Raw genomic sequence first — 18,218 nt, forward strand, 5'->3', positions numbered from 1 at the left:
TTTTTTTCCTGATAAAAATCACCTCCCTGAAGTTTGCATTTCGACTTGGCTCTAGGTTTCTAGGGAAGACCAGATAGAACATTTACATCTCAAAGGCACACAGAAAGGATGTAAATTTCTTCAAGAAGGGCTTTTGTTCCCTAAATCCACATTTCTTATAATATCTGAAAGCCTTTTGAGATGAATAGGGTTTAGAGATTGGTAGAGAAGATAAGTATGCTTTGTTTCTAGGGCTGCATTTCTGTTTTTGTTTGATAAGTAGAAGATAATTTATTAATTCCTCAAAGAACTATCTTGTAATTTGAACATCAAGATGCTTACCCAGCCATCCAATTACATTATCCTCAAATTGCTTCTTTATAGCTGGGAAATCAACTAAGATGGAAATCAAGATTCCTATGTTCTAGATTTATGGCTGTGTTTCTTTGGAATGTTTTAGTAAATCCTTCCACAGTGGCTTCAGAATGTTTCTATCCCTCCGGGCTCTTAGTTTCATTTTGACTTAGGAGAGAAGCCCTAAAAGAAAAAGTTTCTATGGAGCTCTGAATATCAATTTCCAATTTGGCCAACTTCTGACCAAAGAGCTACTTGAATGAATGAATGAATGAATGAATAAATAAATAAATCCTTTTGAATAATTTCTCAGGTTTCATCTGAGACAAATAGTAAATATTTCTGGCAGTACTGAACAACCCCATGGACACAAGAGGGGACAAAGATGATGCAAAACATACTACCCTCCCCAAATCCAGAGCCATCCCAAATAACAATTATAGTGAGTGCCTGGCTGAGACCCTTTTTTCTTTAGGGCCTTTCATAAATGAATGAGCTTATCTGAGATGATTAAGTTATCCACTGTGGCTTCATGATTCAAGACTATCTTTGGTAAGGTTAACCTTACTTGTTCAGCCTTAAAACAAAATTTTATTCACCTGAGGCCTCATATTAGACCAGTCCAGTTTACTTCTGACCCCAGACCCAGTCCAGTTTCTAAATCTGAATCAGTCCTTGGAACCCAGTCTGACCCAGGCTAACTCAGGCCAGTTTCCAGACCCAATACAGAAAAAGAAATGCTCAAATAAAGTCTATAAGCCCATAATGCAGAAGCTGCAGAGCTAGGATCCAGGACCAGGAAGAGACTTACCCATAACCTCTGAAGGTAGGTAGCAAGAAAGCAGCAAGTTCAGGGGCTCCATAGGTACCTATACCTGGTTGCTCATTGCTCCTGGGGGCCATCAGGGTCCCCTTTGGTTGCCTCTTGTGACCCTAGAACTGTTAAAAGATAAACTGGGGTATACTAAAAATTTGAAGAGTTTATTTGAACAAAAACCAATTCAAATTGGGCAGCACCCAATGAGAAGTTGTTAGAAGCACTCCCTAGGAAACCATTTTTAACATCTGCTTATAAATTCACCTCATTCTTTTTAATGGCTACCAAATATTTCATTGAATGAGTGGGCATAATAATTTATTTAACCTGGACCTACTAATGGAAATTTAGGTTTATTCTGGATTTTTATACTACACTGCAACAAATGTCTTGTAAAATATTTTTGTTCACATTAAAGCTTAGATTTTTGCTTCTCTACCACATGTTTCTCAGGGAGAGCTGTAGGGAAGGGCACACTCCCCAGATATGAGACAGCCATGGAAACTTTCATGGAAGATATGAACAGGTAGACTGGGCTTTAATAAAAGCTAGAAGAAGATGGTGTATGCAAAGCCACATGGGCTGTGGAAATGCATGGGGCTTATTTGAAAAGCATGAAGAGGAACTGAGACTGGGGTGGCTTTTGTAGAGGAGTCCCCAGTCCATTATTAGATAAGTGAGTGGGACTCAGATTGTAATAGACCTTGAAAGACACACTTGGACGTATGGACTTTCCATTGAACTGTGGGAAACCACTCATGGGTTCTGAGCCAATGAGTAATGTCATATATAGAGGATGTGTTGTTACCAAGTCGAATGTGGCAGCAATGAGTGAAGTAGTAAGGCGACATATAGCCAGTGATGTGACATTAAAGCTAATAGGAAAAGGTCAAAGGTAGAGATAAACTGGGGGGGAATCTGATCTATGTGGTCTCTGAAGCAGTAAGAGTGGATGAGATTTCCAAGGGAAGAATCTATAGAGAGGAAAGAGCAGAAGGATGAGCACTAAGCCATTGACCTTCTCTACCTTCAGAGACAGGAAGAGGAGCAGCCAGCAGAATACCCTGGAAAATGACCAGAAAAGTAGGAGAAAAACTCAACCTCAAACCATGGAAGCCAAAGAGGAGAGCTCATCAGAGAGATTTTTATGAAGGTGTTAAAAACTGAAAGGAAACAAATGCTGTAAAACAAACAAACAAAACCACTGGGTCTACTGATTAGTGATCATTACCAGAAAATTGCTTCAGGACAGAGATTGAGGTAGAGCTCCAATTGCAATAATGTAAAGAGCAACCATGGTGTTTAAAAGTTGAGACAGAGTAGAGCACACTTGGAAGAAAAGTAATGGAAGGAGACAGAGTGGAGATTTAAGGAACTAGTAGGATAAAGAAAAGTATAATCAAAAGCTAATGGTCACAGTAGCTAACATTTTTTATAGAACTAACTATAGCACACCAGTTGTCTTACTGGATCCTTGAAACCACTATTTTATAGATGAGCAAACTGCAACTAAGAGGGTTCAAAGGGCTTATCCAAGTGCACACAGTTCAGAATCAGCAGGGCTGGGAAACCAAACCCAGGTCTTCTGACTGCACACACATAGATGTCCCTCCCATATGCCACATTGTCTCTAAAAAATGAAACCTGCTTTAGAAGTGTGTAGACTTCTCATGTCACAGAGCACTTTCTCATACATTATTTTATCTTATTTTGACAACAAATTTGGAGGCAGCTATCATCATCATCATCATCATCATCATCATTGACCTTCTGACCCTAAAGAAACAGAGGCTGAGAGAAGTTGAGAGGTTCTCATAAGGACACATAGCAGAGAGGTTTCAGACCCGGCACTCAATCCTAGCTACCCTAACACAATTGTCTGAGTATTTTTTTGATGATCCAGGAAAAAGTACAAGAGAGATTTTTAAATTATGTTTTTATGATTGACACTGGCTCATTCATCCATGCTACAGAGTGTCTTTTTCTGCACCATTATTCATTAACTTTGTAACTTATCAGGGCACTTGACCTTTCTCATATTGATATTTGGCTTTCCCCAAAATTAAAAACAACAATGGTATCATGATTCATGAAATCTCTTTGGGCTTCTCGATCTTTTCTATCTCTCAGAAGGGTAGATGTTTCTAATACAGTCTACAATGTGGATTTTATTTTTAATATAATGTAACTGGGACAGTTTTTAATGGACATTTTTACATACTGTCCCTGGATTACTATGAGATGACTCTTATCATTTTCTAAAAAGGATATTTCGGTATATAATTGCCTTTTTTTCATTTGCTTCCTCACACATTCACTTTGCACTGTGAGCCAAAGGAAGCTTTGCTTGGAATGAGGTATTCTACTGAAATACCACACAGTCACTGCCCTCACCAGATATAGGAAGATTGTGGATGGCACAAAGTATTATGTTTGGTTTCCAGCAGCTGAAATAAGATGTGCTTTTGCCAATGCTGGTGGCCTGGCTGCATTAGCTCAGGAGTCATTTTCAAGACACAAGAATAGCTCCCCACTTGTCCCCATCCCCAAGAACCAACCAAATTTAAAAGATGTGTAGCTGACAAATTGTTGGCCGTCTCTAGCTGCCATGTTCCTGCTGTGTGCGGTGAAAGTCCCTGAGGCTGTGTCTGACATGTTGATGTCAGAGTTCCACCACCCAGAGACTGTACAGAGGCTGAATGCTGTTCTCAAGTTCCACACACTCTGGAGGTTTCGCTACCAGGTCTGGCCCCGGATGGAGGAAGGAGCACAGCAGATTTTTAAGGTGAGGGATACTTCCCCCATAGGAATTAGATTAGCAAACTAACCCAAGACTTGTTTAAATCCTTGAACCTCAAATCCATGGTGTGTGGCCCAAAAGATGCTTCCTTTTTCTCTCTGATTATGTAAGTAAACCTAACTCATATATGCATGAATTCTTGTTTTAATAATTGAAATAGAGAAGAGTGGAAAGTAAGAAAATCAATGTTCTATAAACCTCAAGATCCCACTACCATCCCAAGAGGTAAATATAAAAAATTTGGGGTATAAACTTTCAGACACTTTGCTGTATCTATACATATAGATGTTTTTTTGGAGGATGGAGTAATTAACATAAATAAAGAACATAGAGTTAAAACCTTTCATTTTTTAATGAATAAGCTGAGACCCAGAGATGTTCATCCTGTGCTCTATAACATCATGTACTCTATAATATTATTTCATAATTATACTTCAGACCCATTCTAGCTTATTTTTCACCTGACTTCATTTTTCTGATGTCAACTAACAGATCCCACCTCCCAGTATAAACTTCACCCTGCCCTCGCCAGTGCTTGGAATGCCATCCGTCCCAATGTTTGACCCCCCATGGGTCCCTCAGTGCAGCGGGAGTGTCCAGGACCCCATTAATGAAGACCAGTCTGTGAGTAACAGGCATTTTCTCGTATCTTCAGGCTCCTTGGTGTACATGTAAGAGAGAAGGACAATGAGTATGTGAGACAGTTTGTTAATTCTTGTCATAAGAATAGAATAACAACACAGAAAATCAGCCATGAAAATCATAAAAGGTCATTGTTCTTATGAATAGAATCATAGTCTCAATAGCAGCCACCTTATACAGCTGTTAAAAACATTGGGCATTGATTTCTTGGCCAAGGGTAGCACTTTTGTCCCTAGTTATTATAACACAAACACATTCGTTTAACTGGTAATTCACAAGCTACCCAAAAGTTAATGAGAGTGACCCTGGATAAGAAAAGGAACAGAATTGGCAGTTCTTTTTTCTTTGTTTGGATGTTGGTCTGTTCTTCATTTTGTTGATCATTAGTATCATCATCACAAATATCGTTCTGAGACCTCAGGTCTTATGTACTTTAATGTGACACTCTATATGTAATATAATTCATAAACAGCTAAGTTTAGAACATGGCATATTCATAGAACCAAGAATATATGCCTTTTAAAAAAAATGAGTCTTCAAAGTATGCTTTTTTCACCTGTTGAATAGCATTTTTCTAAATTATAAGAGTAATGTAGAAAATATGGAAAATAAAGCAAAAAAGGAGAAAAAGAATATACGTCTTTGCACAAATCTATGATTATTTTCTTGCACAAATTCCCATGGACTTAGGGCAATTGGTATATAAATATTAAAGATTTTAAAGACACCTCACAAAATAACCCCAGGAAGATTTTATCACTTTACCCACGTAAAATAGAATAGGAAAGTGTTTTGTCTTTATTCAAATTAGCTAGTATTATTTTTTAATGCCACTTTGATTGACAAAAAACAAAGTCATTGGTTTTTTTTGTTCACAATTCTTTAAAAAGTTTGTTGGATATATGAAGTTAACTTGAACGTTTTTGCACATCACATATTTTCTTGACATTGTAGTTTTCTTTGGAGAACTGTTTGAGCTCTTAACCCATCAAAATATTTTAATTCTTCTGCATATAGTACTTTTGTATCTGATGGTGTTAATGCCAAAGAGAAAAGCACACTACATACAATGAATCCAGCATCTGAACCCCTGGCATAAGGATCTTTGATTTGTCTCCTGCATAGACAACGGATTCATTTGAGCCAAACACACTCTCTATCCCAGTTCACAATGAATTTGAGGCCAAGACCCCTGATTCGATAGAGTTCTCTTTCTCTCATTACATAATTCTTATCTTACCTTAATATAATAAATCAGTTTAACCCCTAGCTCTGCAAATAAATTGCCATGTGGCCTATCTAATGCCCTTAATTGCTATTGTGCCATTCTGCATAGGAAACCTTTAGTCTTATGTTAAGATCCTGCATTCAACCTTAGTTAACACTATCAATTCTCATTATTTCTATTCACTAACTTTGTTTCTACAAATATTGTTAAGTATTTACAGTGTCCCACTGTATTTACCTACAATAATTAAATATTTACTGTGTGGTGGTTAGTCAGGATACAAAAATAAAATAAATCATATAACCAATTGTTTTATGTAAGCGATAGCTCTCTTTCCTCCTCCTTTCCATGGTTCTTTCTCTTTTACTAACCTTTATGAAATAAATGTCCTTCATTTAAAATCATTTCAAAAAATTATGGAAAGGAATAAATATTAAACTTCTTTATTTCATTGTAATGTTTAAAGAGTGGATCATTGATATCACCCCAAATTCTAAAGGTGAAATCCCAAAACTTATAGATATTCTTGAAGAATTATTCTCATTGAATGAAAATGAATAGCTTAGTTACATACAACCTGGAAATCTGATAGAAAAACAAATAGCCATGAAACTAGACCATGGGTGCCCTACCATTTCCTGAGAACAAAGTACCACATTTTGTAATTCTATTGAAACACTCTTTGTCTATGACCTTGCAAAACAGTTTCTATAAGATCAACTGGTCTTCATGTCTCCACAGAAATCCTTTTCAGCCCGTGCTGTGTCCCGCTCCCATCAGAGAGCAGAACACATCTTAAAGAACTTGCAACAGGAGGAAGAGAAGAAACGTCTTGGTAGAGAAGCCAGCCTCATCACCGCCATCCCCATCACCCAGGAGGCTTGCTATGAACCCACCTGCACACCCAACTCAGAACCAGAAGAAGAAGGTGCCCTCTATACATGGGACTTCTTGGGGGGCTCAGTCTCAGGGAATGAAAAGGACTTGCTTTGAAATAAACATTTCTGTGATATAAGGTGATATGCACCCTCTTTCTCTCTTACCTCCTGACACTATCCAAAGAAAGAGGAGGGAAGTTGTTCTTTTCTTAATTGCTAGAGTTGGCTTGTTTACAGAGGAGGAAGTTAGTCACATTGAATGAACCAATATGATAATGAACCAAGAAGTGATTATGATTCAGAGAACAGCTAAATCCAGAGTGTATATTGAAGTGAATGCAATCAATCCTTCATCATTAAAAATGGGGTTAGTCCATTTTAACTATCAACCTTGACAAATGCAGCCAATTTGTTGGTTGGTATCAGAAAATAATTTATGAACTATTCTAATTAAGTGATTCTCTGCCCAGCTTTTGTAGAATCTATGGGACAAAGTTTCTGCCTTTCTTTCTAAAATATTTTTTTCCATTCATAAGTACACTCTAACTTACTTAAGCCTTATGCTCTGAGAGCAGTATACACCTGTGATGTAAGTACAGCTATAGTTGTGATGATGATGACTTTTTTGTTACAAAACCAAAGGTTACATTCCTCATTTTCTTTGCCAGTAGAAGAAGTCACCAATCTGGCATCCCGTCGACTGTCTGTGAGTCCATCCTGTACCTCCAGCACTTCCCATAGGAATTATTCCTTCCGCCGAGGGTCAGTCTGGTCTGTGCGTTCAGCTGTCAGTGCCGAAGGTGTGTCCTCTTAGAAATTTGTTATTTATTGCTTATGACTTGTGTGTGTTTTGAAACATTTTCCAGTTAACATTATTATTATACTTCACCACACTGTCTTCATTAAATAACTTGTTTTATGACTCAAGTTCAAAAAATAAATATTAGATTAAATGGTACTCTTTTTTTTTTTTTTACCCAGCAATTTACCCTTTATAAATTGGCTCTATTTTAACTACATTATAAGTAATCATATTGCTGATGGGTTTCATCCCTGGCTACACATTACAATCAACTGATGAGCTTTAAAAAAAATACCCAGGCCACACCCAAGATCAAATCAGAATTTCTAAGAATGGGACCCACACATCAGTATTTTTAAAATCTACTTGGGTGGAGATTCCAATGAGTGGCCAAGACCCACTAGAATGCTATAGGATGCTGTTCTGGAATAATTGAAAAATCAAAGGAAGACCACAGCTCATGTTACTTCTGTAATGAAATCTGATTCCAGGGGGGAAATGTGATATCCTTCAATTCCAAGAATTTAAAAAGTATGTTTTCTCTACTCATGAATAACTGTCTGGGACTCACTGCCTCATGGTAACATAAATTTCATTACTGATTTATAAAGTTATTAGAAAGTTGTACAGAAACCAGTGGTTCTCAACCCTCAGCTGCACAACCCTCAGGAACTTCAAAAATGACCGATGTGGATTAATCACAACTTATAGGGATTGGGCCAAAGGCTCATTTATATTTTTTATCACAGATATAATTTTCTTGAGATATGATTCATGTACCAAAAATATTCACCCTTTTGAAGTATACAATGCAATGGTTTTTAGTGTATTTATAGAGTGTGAATAGAATGATGATTATCACCTCTCATTTTAGAATATTATCACATCCAAAAAGAGACGCTATGCCCATTAGCAGTTGTTCCTCATCCACACTTTCTCTAACCAGTGGCAATAAATAATCTATCTCCCATTTTTATGGATTTGCTTTTCCGTACATTTCATATAAATGGAGTCATATAATATATGGCCTTTTGAGACTGGATTCTTTCACTCAGCACATTTTCAAGGTTCATCCATGTTGTCTCATGTATCAGTTCTTTGTCCCTGGACAATGTTCCATTATATAGATATACCACATTATTTATAAATTCACCAGTTAGTGGACATTTATTTCCACTTTCTGACTATTATAAATTATACTATCACGAACAGTGATGTACAAGTGTGGGGTACACTGCCAAGCTATTTTCAAGATCAGTTGTGTCATTTTACATTCCTTCCAAAAAGTATGAGAGTTCCGATTACTCCACATACTTGAATAATCAAAACCATCTTGGAAATGAAGAACAAAACTGGAAGATTCACATTTCCCAATTTCAATACTTACTGTAAAGCTGTAGTCATCAATACTGTGTGGTATTGACTAAAGATTGACAGTAAATCAATGGACTAGAATTGAATGACTAGAAGTAAACTATTACATTTATGCCGCTGTCATGTTTAAAAGGGCACCACGAAACCTCAATAAGGAAAGAAGAGTCTCTTCAACAAAGGGTGCTGAGGCACCTAGATATCTATAACCAAAAGGATGTTAAATAAGCAAGCTTTGAACTGAGAAATGTTGCACTGGGATTACAATGCTGAGAAAAGCCCTCCAATGATGTCTCTCTCTTCAGATGAGGAGCATACTACTGAACACACACCAAACCACCATGTGCCTCAGCCCCCCCAAGCAGTGTTCCCAGCATGCATCTGTGCAGCCGTGCTGCCCATTGTTCATCTAATGGAGGATGGTGAGGTGCGGGAAGATGGCGTAGCAGGTATAGCTTTGACTAGTAAACCCATCAATAACTCTCACAAAACACTGAAGCTGTTATCTGATGGAGGACAGTAGGATGCTTTCGAAGACATTAACTACTGGTCACATGTTGATTTGTTTTATGTACAAACTACAATTACAGATTTGTAGTATACTATACTAACATGATCACTGTCTTCATCTCCTTGTCCCACTAACTTTATGACCAAGAAGTTGCATTTGAAATACATACTTGGGTCTAGGAGTATTATTTACGACTAGAAAACTGAATAACACTTATTTGACCCCGTGGACATCAGATGGCAATTCCGGCCACCTTGGAAATCTTAGCTATTGGCTTGACACCACCGATGCCATCTGTCCCACTTGATTACCTTTCCAGAGGTACTAATCTAAAGACAATAATTGCAAAATGAAATGATAAACTATGGGTAAAGATGATAACATTTGTGACAGATAACGGGTTGATATTTCTAATGTTGTTATTAAAAAACCCATAGAACTCAATAATGATGTTTTTAAAGCCCAACAGAAAAACGGTCAAAGGATATAAATACATGGCCCAATGGCCAATAACATCTGTAAGCAACATTGTTGTTTAAGACAACAATAGAAACTTTATATTTCAGCCAAAAAGTTGCAAAGCTTTTTAAAATTTTATTATGTTTTTATTTGAGTATAGTTGACATACGATGTTATATTACTTCCAGGTACACAACATAGTGATTCAACTTTTCTGTATGTTATGCTATGCTCAAGTACAGCTACCGTGAAAAAATTATTCTAAATGAAAATACCCATAGTTGGTAAAGATTCAGGGAAAAAAGAAAACTCACACCTTGCTGATGGGAATATAGAATTCAATACAAGCATTCTGGGAACAAAGTTTCACAATAGGTGTCAAAAACCTTAAAAGTGTGAAAGCTCTTTGATACAGATTTTGACTTCTAGCAATTTCCTAGGGCAACGAGGGCTATATAAGGGTCTTTATAGGTTTCTGCTTATTGTACATTATTTAAAATAACAAATATTTGAGAAGAGTTTAAATTTCCAGCAAGCAATTAGTTAGACATGGTACCTCCATATGCACATTAGAAATAACATTCTAGTAGAATATTAACATTAAGTTTTTAATATATTGCTAAGTAAAAAACTGAGTGCCAAGGAATATTTTCTACATATTATTTAAAACTACATGTAAATAAAAATTTCACGTGTATGAGAGGACATATTGCAAAATGTTTATAAGTTGTTTCTATGATTTGTAGTCTTACTCTCAGCTGTCTTTTTCTGTATTTTTCGTGTTTTTAAGTGTTAAATTGCCCTACTTCAGCAATTAGAATAAAGATAATATGCTAAGATAGTTTTGCAACCAGTTTTGACCTAAGAAAAACCTACACCTATTTTAATTATTTATAAAGACACACAGAAACTAAAGCTTATATTTACATATCTCTTGTTCATATTATTTATTTATATAGTCCATACTTTTATTTGGAAGGTTAGTTTCTGATGCAAAAAGATGGTATCATTTATTCAAAATATAGACCGAACGACACATTCATGCTGAATTCCATATTTATAGTTTAGAACACTAAACTAATTAAACCATTTAGACTCAAGATCACCTAGTGCTTATCTACCACTCACTTCTACCCACCTGCTTTCCTAGCTTGGGCACTTCCAGGCAGTCTTGGCCTGATTGTTTTCCCCAAAGTAGTAGAAGCACTTTCTTCACATCAGGAATAATTATTTATTCCTAAGACATCCTCATAGAAGTGGGAACCTAATTACCACTGGCTTAACTACTTCATCTCACTAAAGGAGATACTATTTAAAGCACTCACATGAACAGTAAAAGGTCATCTCTAATTCATATGCATTATAAACCAAAACACATTTTCTAAGAACCGAATAATTACTTTAGAAATTTCTCCATGCAACCAATATTAAAATATGCCTTTAATTTGACAAATATTTATCACTCCTAAAATTAGGGTAATTTCCAAAACAAAGATTCACTAATGTAGTCTTTCTTTTTATTTTATTCATTTTTTAAAATGTTTATTTATTAATATATTTTTGAGAGAGGGAGGGGGAGAGAGAGAGAGCAAGGAAGGGCAGAGAGAGAGAGAGAGGGAGAAACAGAGAACCTCAAGCAGGCTCCGTGCTGTCAGTACAGAGCCTGACACCAGGCTTGATCTTGCAAACTGAGATCATGACCTGAGCCGAAATCAGGAGTCAGGTGCTTAAACAACTGAGCCACCCAGGCATCCCTCTTTCTTTTTAAATTGAGATATAATTGTCATATAGCATTGTATTAGTTTTAGGTGTACAATATAATACTTTGATATATGTGTATGTTATGAAATGTTACCACAATAAGTTTAGGTAATACCCATTACCACACGTAGTAACAATTTTTATCTTACAATGAGAACTTTTAAAATATACTCTCTTAGCAACCTCCAAATAAGCAATACAGTATTGTTGACTCTAGTCACCATGCTGTATATTACATCTTTAGGATTTATTTGTCTTATAATCAGAAGTTTTTACCTTTTGACCACCTTCAAACATTTACCCTACCCCCTTTTTTGGGAATCACTAATCTGGTCTCTGTATCTATGAGTTTGGTTTATTTTAGATTCCACATATAAGTGAGATCATACAGTATTTGTCTTTTTCTGTCTGAATTATTTCATTGAACATAATGCCCTCCTCAAAGTCCATCTTCATTATCACAAATGGCAAGATTTCTCTCTTTTAAGGCTGAATGATATATCACTGTAAATCACAAATGTATTCTTTACAAAAGCAATTCTAAAATCTAAAGACCACCCTATACTTTTTCGTTACCTTTTCTTTATAGGTGAAAATGTTCAGAAACAAGTAACAATGAGAACAAATACCTACCTTTCAACAGAAAAAGTGTTTGCAGAACATTGTTAAGGCAAAAAAAAAGATACTAATTAAAATCTTAGTAAATTGTTTGAATAGTTTATCTAATACTTTATTTAAGACAAATGCTCAATGTCTTCTCTCTTCTGAAGTGAGTGCTGTGGCCCAACAAGTCTTATGGAATTGTCTAATTGAAGATCCATCGACAGTTCTTCGACATTTTCTGGAAAAACTGACCATCAGCAATAGACAAGTAAATTCTTCTTTCTTTGTAGTATAGCTGTGTAGCACTGTGGGTGAACACTGTTAAAAGCAAACAATGGATTTCATAGTGCTATGCATAGAACATCAATTTCTGATACACAGCAAATAAGTTCTTTAGGAAATGGTAATGATGAGCAGTACTAAACCTTGCTGTTTTCTTTCAAATTTGTCCATCGACTGATGTCTCCATTTGTGTTTGGTGCACTGGTAGTGATGAACCTAAGTTACTGAAAGATTTTCAGTCTTTTAAGCAAAGATTAAATTCAGTATAGTGTTCTTAGTAATGAATATATTTATTAAATTCTGATCGCTTAGTAGTCTGTGATACAGGTGGGATTATTAGAATATGTTGAAACTATCCATTAATCAAGACAATCTAATTCAGCAGGCCACCTGTGTAAAAATATTATGACAAATAAAGTAGTTTTCTGAGCAATGGCAAAACACACTGATGATTAAAAGTATTTGTTCATTTCTGTGTTATGGTCTTGTTCTATAGAAGATCAAGTTTAGTTTCTGAAAGGTAAGGTGACTTACAGACATCTCTATTTATTCCCTCTTGACCTAACTTTATCTCTTTGACTCAAAACCCAGGAAGCAGACCTGTGAAGTCCATGAAACCATGTATATTTAATGGTATCTCAAGATAGGTCTGCCTGACATTGGCATCACACCTGGAAGTCATAGCAAATAGAATTGGCTAAATATATACCTTTCCTGTGATTTGCCTGTGACCTATAGACATGGTCTAACTTTTTATTGAAAAAAAAAAGAGAAAGAAAAGAAACTTGTCTAACTACTGCTCAGTTATTTCAGATTGGCTCCTAAGCAAAGGTGTTACTGTTGGCTTAAATACTGTTTAATAAGTATCACATATACTATATTAAAATGCTGAACATAATGGAAATCAACATGAGGGAAAAGCAGGAACCTCCCCCACTTTTTAAGAAGTTAAATTTATGTCCTACAGCATGGTAGCTGAACGAGATGTAGACATTCTGTTCTTCTTTCAGGATGAGTTAATGTACATGCTGCGCAAACTTCTCTTAAATATTGGAGACTTTCCTGCCCAGACATCTCACATCCTATTCAACTACTTGGTGAGTTTCAGCCTCCAGTAAGTTGTAAATGTTCATTTCCAATTAGGAAGCAACAACATGAGGAAAAATTCATAGGAAACTTTTTCAATAACCCCCCCCCCATTAATTATGTGACTGGAGGTAAACCATGGTCAGCTAAATTCACCCCTGTTTGTATAGGGAAGCCCCTCCTGACACTCTGCTTGGCATGTAGTAGGCACTCAATAAACATCCATTTCATCTCTGCCTTCCTTTGGCACTATACAACTTCCTTATGTTGCTTCTTAGTTTGGGTTTTCTGTTGTGAAAACTTATATGTCATTTTAGTCATTTTTCCCTTTTTCTATCTTGCTTTTTAAAACACACACACACACACACACACACACACACACACACACACACACAGAGAGAGAGAGAGAGAGGCAAATAGTTGCCCTAGATGGAAAGTATCTGTGAGTGTATTTTTCCATAGTGACTATCTTTGCTTTAAACCATCCTGACAGCTCCTTCCTGAACCCTCCAGAATTTACCAGTTTCTTTAGGATGTTACACCCTAAATGAATATGCAGTTTTGGGGTGGTTAGCCTGATGCCTGTTCTTTGAAACTGCACCTTAATCCAGACAGACAGATAGCCAAGTGAATGTCTGCATTGGGGGAACTTCATTCTCCCTCACTATTGTCAGTCTTCTAGCAGGTAGGGAAATAGAAGCGGAATCCAAATGCATCTGCAGCGAAATGATAAATTTAACATTACAGCTCCTCTGTGCAGAGAAAATTTGTAATCCCTTTCTCTTTTCTATGACTGATTTGGTTTTCCTCATGAGTGCCCACCAGCCGGGTGACAAGGGAAGGAATATAAATAAGTGTCCAAATCCACTTTTAAGTTAAGACTGATAAAAATGTATAAATAGTAACTTTGGATAGCATTCGGTCTTTCCTGGCTAAAAAAAACCCCTAGGAATCCTATTTTTTTTCCAACTTCTTTCGTCTGTAAACACTATGTGGAGTTGGAAAGAAAAAAGACCTTTGTTGTTGGAAGGTGGAGGAGGGACAGTATCCTCCAGACTGAGGCCCTTTGATATGGAAAAATGAAGCAAGCCACTCCATTTTGTTCACACAGAACTTATTCGGGGTAACTTACTGACGGCGGTGGGGGGGTGGGGGGGGTGGGGGGGAGATGGAACAGACGCCAATCCAAGTGCTATGCAGCTATTTTCCATGAAGTCCACACCATCATCTAGAGCTTTTATGTAGAGCAAGGGCAATGAGGTGAAGTGAACAGGTAGTTATCTAAAGTGGTACCATCTGTGCACCAGAAGGAAGCTCAGAACAAGCTTTCCTGCATTCTGGTCAGGGCATATATTAACCTCCAAGGGACCTGGAACATGTAGCCCCAAGGAAAATTACTGCATGAACACAAACAAGATGGAAGGGCAAAATCGGAGTGAGTATTCTCAGCACTCCTACATTTGTTCAGCATTCTATCTATTATTCAACATTTGCTCCGACTCCTCCCTTGTGAGACAGCGTTCTTTATCTGGCTGGTTGCTAGATGCCTGGCTAGTGGAAACCAATGCCCATGGTTGCTATGACTTGGGTCCTGTGGGCTCCACGTGGTGCCTGCTGAGAGACAACCTCACCTCGGCTCCTGCTGGTGCTATACACACCTCTAAGTTCTAGTTGCATGTCCCAGATGGCTCCAGCTTAGGAAAGCCGCTGACTGGTGCAGTATGCTCGGTGACATCAGTCTGTGGCAATTCTATCCAGAAAGCTTTCCAGCCAAACTTTATGCTACTTCTTGGTCCTGTCTACCCCACGCAAAAACCAAAGGTAGGTTATTAAAGTCAAATGTCAGGGCCTTCCTCAGTTTAAGTATGTGACCTATCATGTGGCATCCGGGTGCTATCGAAAGGCCCTGAATTGAACCTTTGCTAGAGACCCAAAGACTGGAAGCAAAAGCCCCTTCAGTGTCTGCCCATTCCCTTGGGTCACTGGGTAGGGGGGATACTTACCAGGACCATTGCTCTCCATTGTCTTTTAGCGCTGGGATAAGAAGATGGACATTCATTTCCGTTTTTGCCATACTCTCTTCTGTCAACAGAAAATAAACCTTATTGGCCCACAAAGGTGCTCCCAGCTAGGTAACTGACTAGGTCAGTTAATAAAGAATAGGCCTGGCAACACTTTGGCTTTGCTGTATAATCCTATTGTACTTGAGTATAAATTCTTGTTTTTGCATTTCTCTCTAAACCCTAATCTTTCCCCAAATCCCAAGCACATGGATGCCTTGAGTGGACTATAGAATAGGTCTTATACTTAGAACAGCAAAACAGTGAAGGGCAGAGTCATTTTTAAACCATTACCCTTATTATATATCTCTTTTCTCTAATGACTATTAAGGATGTGTATAGTGGGGATGTTGGGACCACTGACCCATCTCTTCCAGACTTTGTTAGAGACATTTCACTGCTTAACTTTGACCCAATGATCTTCACCCGGGGTTTGAGCACATTTGGGAGCAGGGGATGTGAAAACTTTCAAAGGGATTTGGTGCCCAGATAGTTTTAAGGGAATAAATCTCCAAATCTTCAATTTACAAATATGCACTAACACTTCTTCAGTATGTCTGCCCTCTCAACCACTGTTCCTCTGCAGGCTCACCCTGACCATCCCCAATACCACCAGACTGCATTGACAGATACATAAGAGAAAGAATCGAATGTGCTTCATGAGTTTTAGAGAAGCCTCATTTCTGATGGATCAAGGCACTTTAAACCCATAGGACTTCCTGTCTTTTTCCTGTCTTTGGTAGATTTCTACTAGAGATGAGGTTTGGCCCTCATTCGGGTGTTCAGCCTACAGAACCGTCAAAGCAATTTTAGGTTAGTGACACCATAGGCTGATTCTTTCAAAATAACTAGAAAGTTTTCTAAGATTAAGAAATTTTTCAGGAAACAATAGAAAAAGCCGCAGTGGGGAAAACATTTTACATAACTTCTTTATGATTTTTTGTGCACTGTTAAATAGGGTAGTTAAAACTTCTTTCATCAAATTTGTGGAAATACATATTCCAATATAGTCAATCCTCCCTTTATTTCAATGTATAGAGTGTTTAACATATTCTACTCCTATTAACAACAAAAAAATTACCTTATGATGAAACATTTTAAGTGTAAATTTAAACATGCACCAAAGGACACAGAGCTTTTCAAGATTTTAGGTGACAAGAACAAAAAACTCTTAAGTTCACCATTTAGCCAAGCAGAGTGTTCATTGGTTCAGACTGTTAGATATAATCCAAGCTGCAAATACTGTTTGGGCAAACATCATGTAGAGATTAATTTGGGGTGGCCTCAGTACTTGAGCTACCAAGGGACTTGAAGCCTGGAAAAACAAACTTCTGCTTTCCTCTTGAGAAATCACCATCTTAGTGATACACAAAAATATATGGCAACCTGTTCTGGTTGGTTTTCCAGTTATACCCTCTCTTGCTTATGACCATTGAAAGTATTAGAGGACCTGTTGAGCAGAGAATATGAAGGGACAAAAGAACATTTAATTAAGGAAAGAAAAGCCAAGGGAATGAGAATGTTTGCTCAGGATTACTGTGGCTTTGTGACCTCTTCCTGTTCTCTTAGGTGGGATTAATCATGTACTTTGTGCGGACCCCCTGTGAGTGGGGGATGGATGCCATTTCAGCCACTCTGACTTTCCTGTGGGAGGTGGTGGGCTACGTGGAGGGCCTCTTCTTCAAGGATCTGAAGCAGACCATGAAGAAGGAGCAGTGTGAGGTAAAGCTCCTGGTGACTGCTTCCATGCCAGGTAATCTGCTACTGCTTTGGGTGATATAACTTTTTTTTTTTTTTAAGAGTATAAATAACCCGTTTAAAGACCAACCGTCTCTCTCATTCATGAGAAAATTTTCAGAGTCCTGACCCCGGTGTTGAGTGCATCAAAGAATTTTTGTTTAATACAATCTGAAGAAATACAATAGACCCTTTAAAAGTCTGCAATTGCCAGATGAAAGGGGAGACATCAGAACTAAGATCCACGTGAATCAGCCCTTGAAGGGCTGCCAAGGTTGAAGATTTATTTAAGTCTATCGCAGAGGGCCAGTTGCACAGAGAGCCTTTTTGAATGAATGTTTGGCACTGCAAGGGAAATAATATTGTTTGCATGGCATGGACCCCAGATCTTTGTAAAGTGTATGAGAGGTGGCTTTATAAAAAATTGGAAAAGGGACAAGCAGGAAGAAGGAGAAGAACAAAAGAACATGAAGTGTGATGTAAACTCTAGCTGCGGTTCCTTTTCGCTTTGGATAGCTGTTTTTTGTTCAAGATACGAATTCTGCCAAGTCTTTATCCTGGTGCAGTGACTAAGGAAATATGAGATGATACGTGTATTAAAATTAAGAGAAAGACAAAATTATATCGAGATAAGAACACAGGGTATGGCAGGCCATGAAAGTCATGTTGCTGCCATTTATTATTTGTACAATTAATATTAGCTAGGAAAAAGTGCATCACCTTTTCAGGCTGTCTTTACTCGTGTGTAAAATAAGGATGTGATTCATCATTCACAATCACCAGTAATCAATGAGTCTAGGTAGGTAAAACACGTGCTGTCGTAACTGACTCACAGCAAGCATTCTATA

The 18,218-nt window shown here is 37.5% G+C and overlaps 1 protein-coding gene across 12 annotated transcripts in view; it reads left to right on the plus strand.

Moving 5' to 3' along the window:
- UNC80 (unc-80 homolog, NALCN channel complex subunit) overlaps positions 1-18,218 on the plus strand; it is a 225,277-nt gene that overhangs the window by 135,471 nt on the left and 71,588 nt on the right. For 10 of the 12 annotated variants that reach the window (XM_053215737.1, XM_053215744.1, XM_053215746.1 and 7 more), the window contains 8 exons: positions 3,754-3,935; positions 4,443-4,574; positions 6,562-6,748; positions 7,367-7,498; positions 9,177-9,320; positions 12,373-12,473; positions 13,498-13,584; positions 17,203-17,386. In XM_053215737.1, the coding sequence (XP_053071712.1) occupies positions 3,754-3,935; positions 4,443-4,574; positions 6,562-6,748; positions 7,367-7,498; positions 9,177-9,320; positions 12,373-12,473; positions 13,498-13,584; positions 17,203-17,386 (1,149 nt within the window). The remainder of the gene's footprint in view (positions 1-3,753; positions 3,936-4,442; positions 4,575-6,561; positions 6,749-7,366; positions 7,499-9,176; positions 9,321-12,372; positions 12,474-13,497; positions 13,585-17,202; positions 17,387-18,218) is intronic. The other 2 variants (XM_053215738.1, XM_027051810.2) reach the window with 1 other exon arrangement.

This window comes from Acinonyx jubatus, chromosome C1 (genome assembly GCF_027475565.1).
Source record: "Acinonyx jubatus isolate Ajub_Pintada_27869175 chromosome C1, VMU_Ajub_asm_v1.0, whole genome shotgun sequence".
In the NCBI taxonomy this organism is placed as follows: domain Eukaryota; kingdom Metazoa; phylum Chordata; class Mammalia; order Carnivora; family Felidae; genus Acinonyx; species Acinonyx jubatus.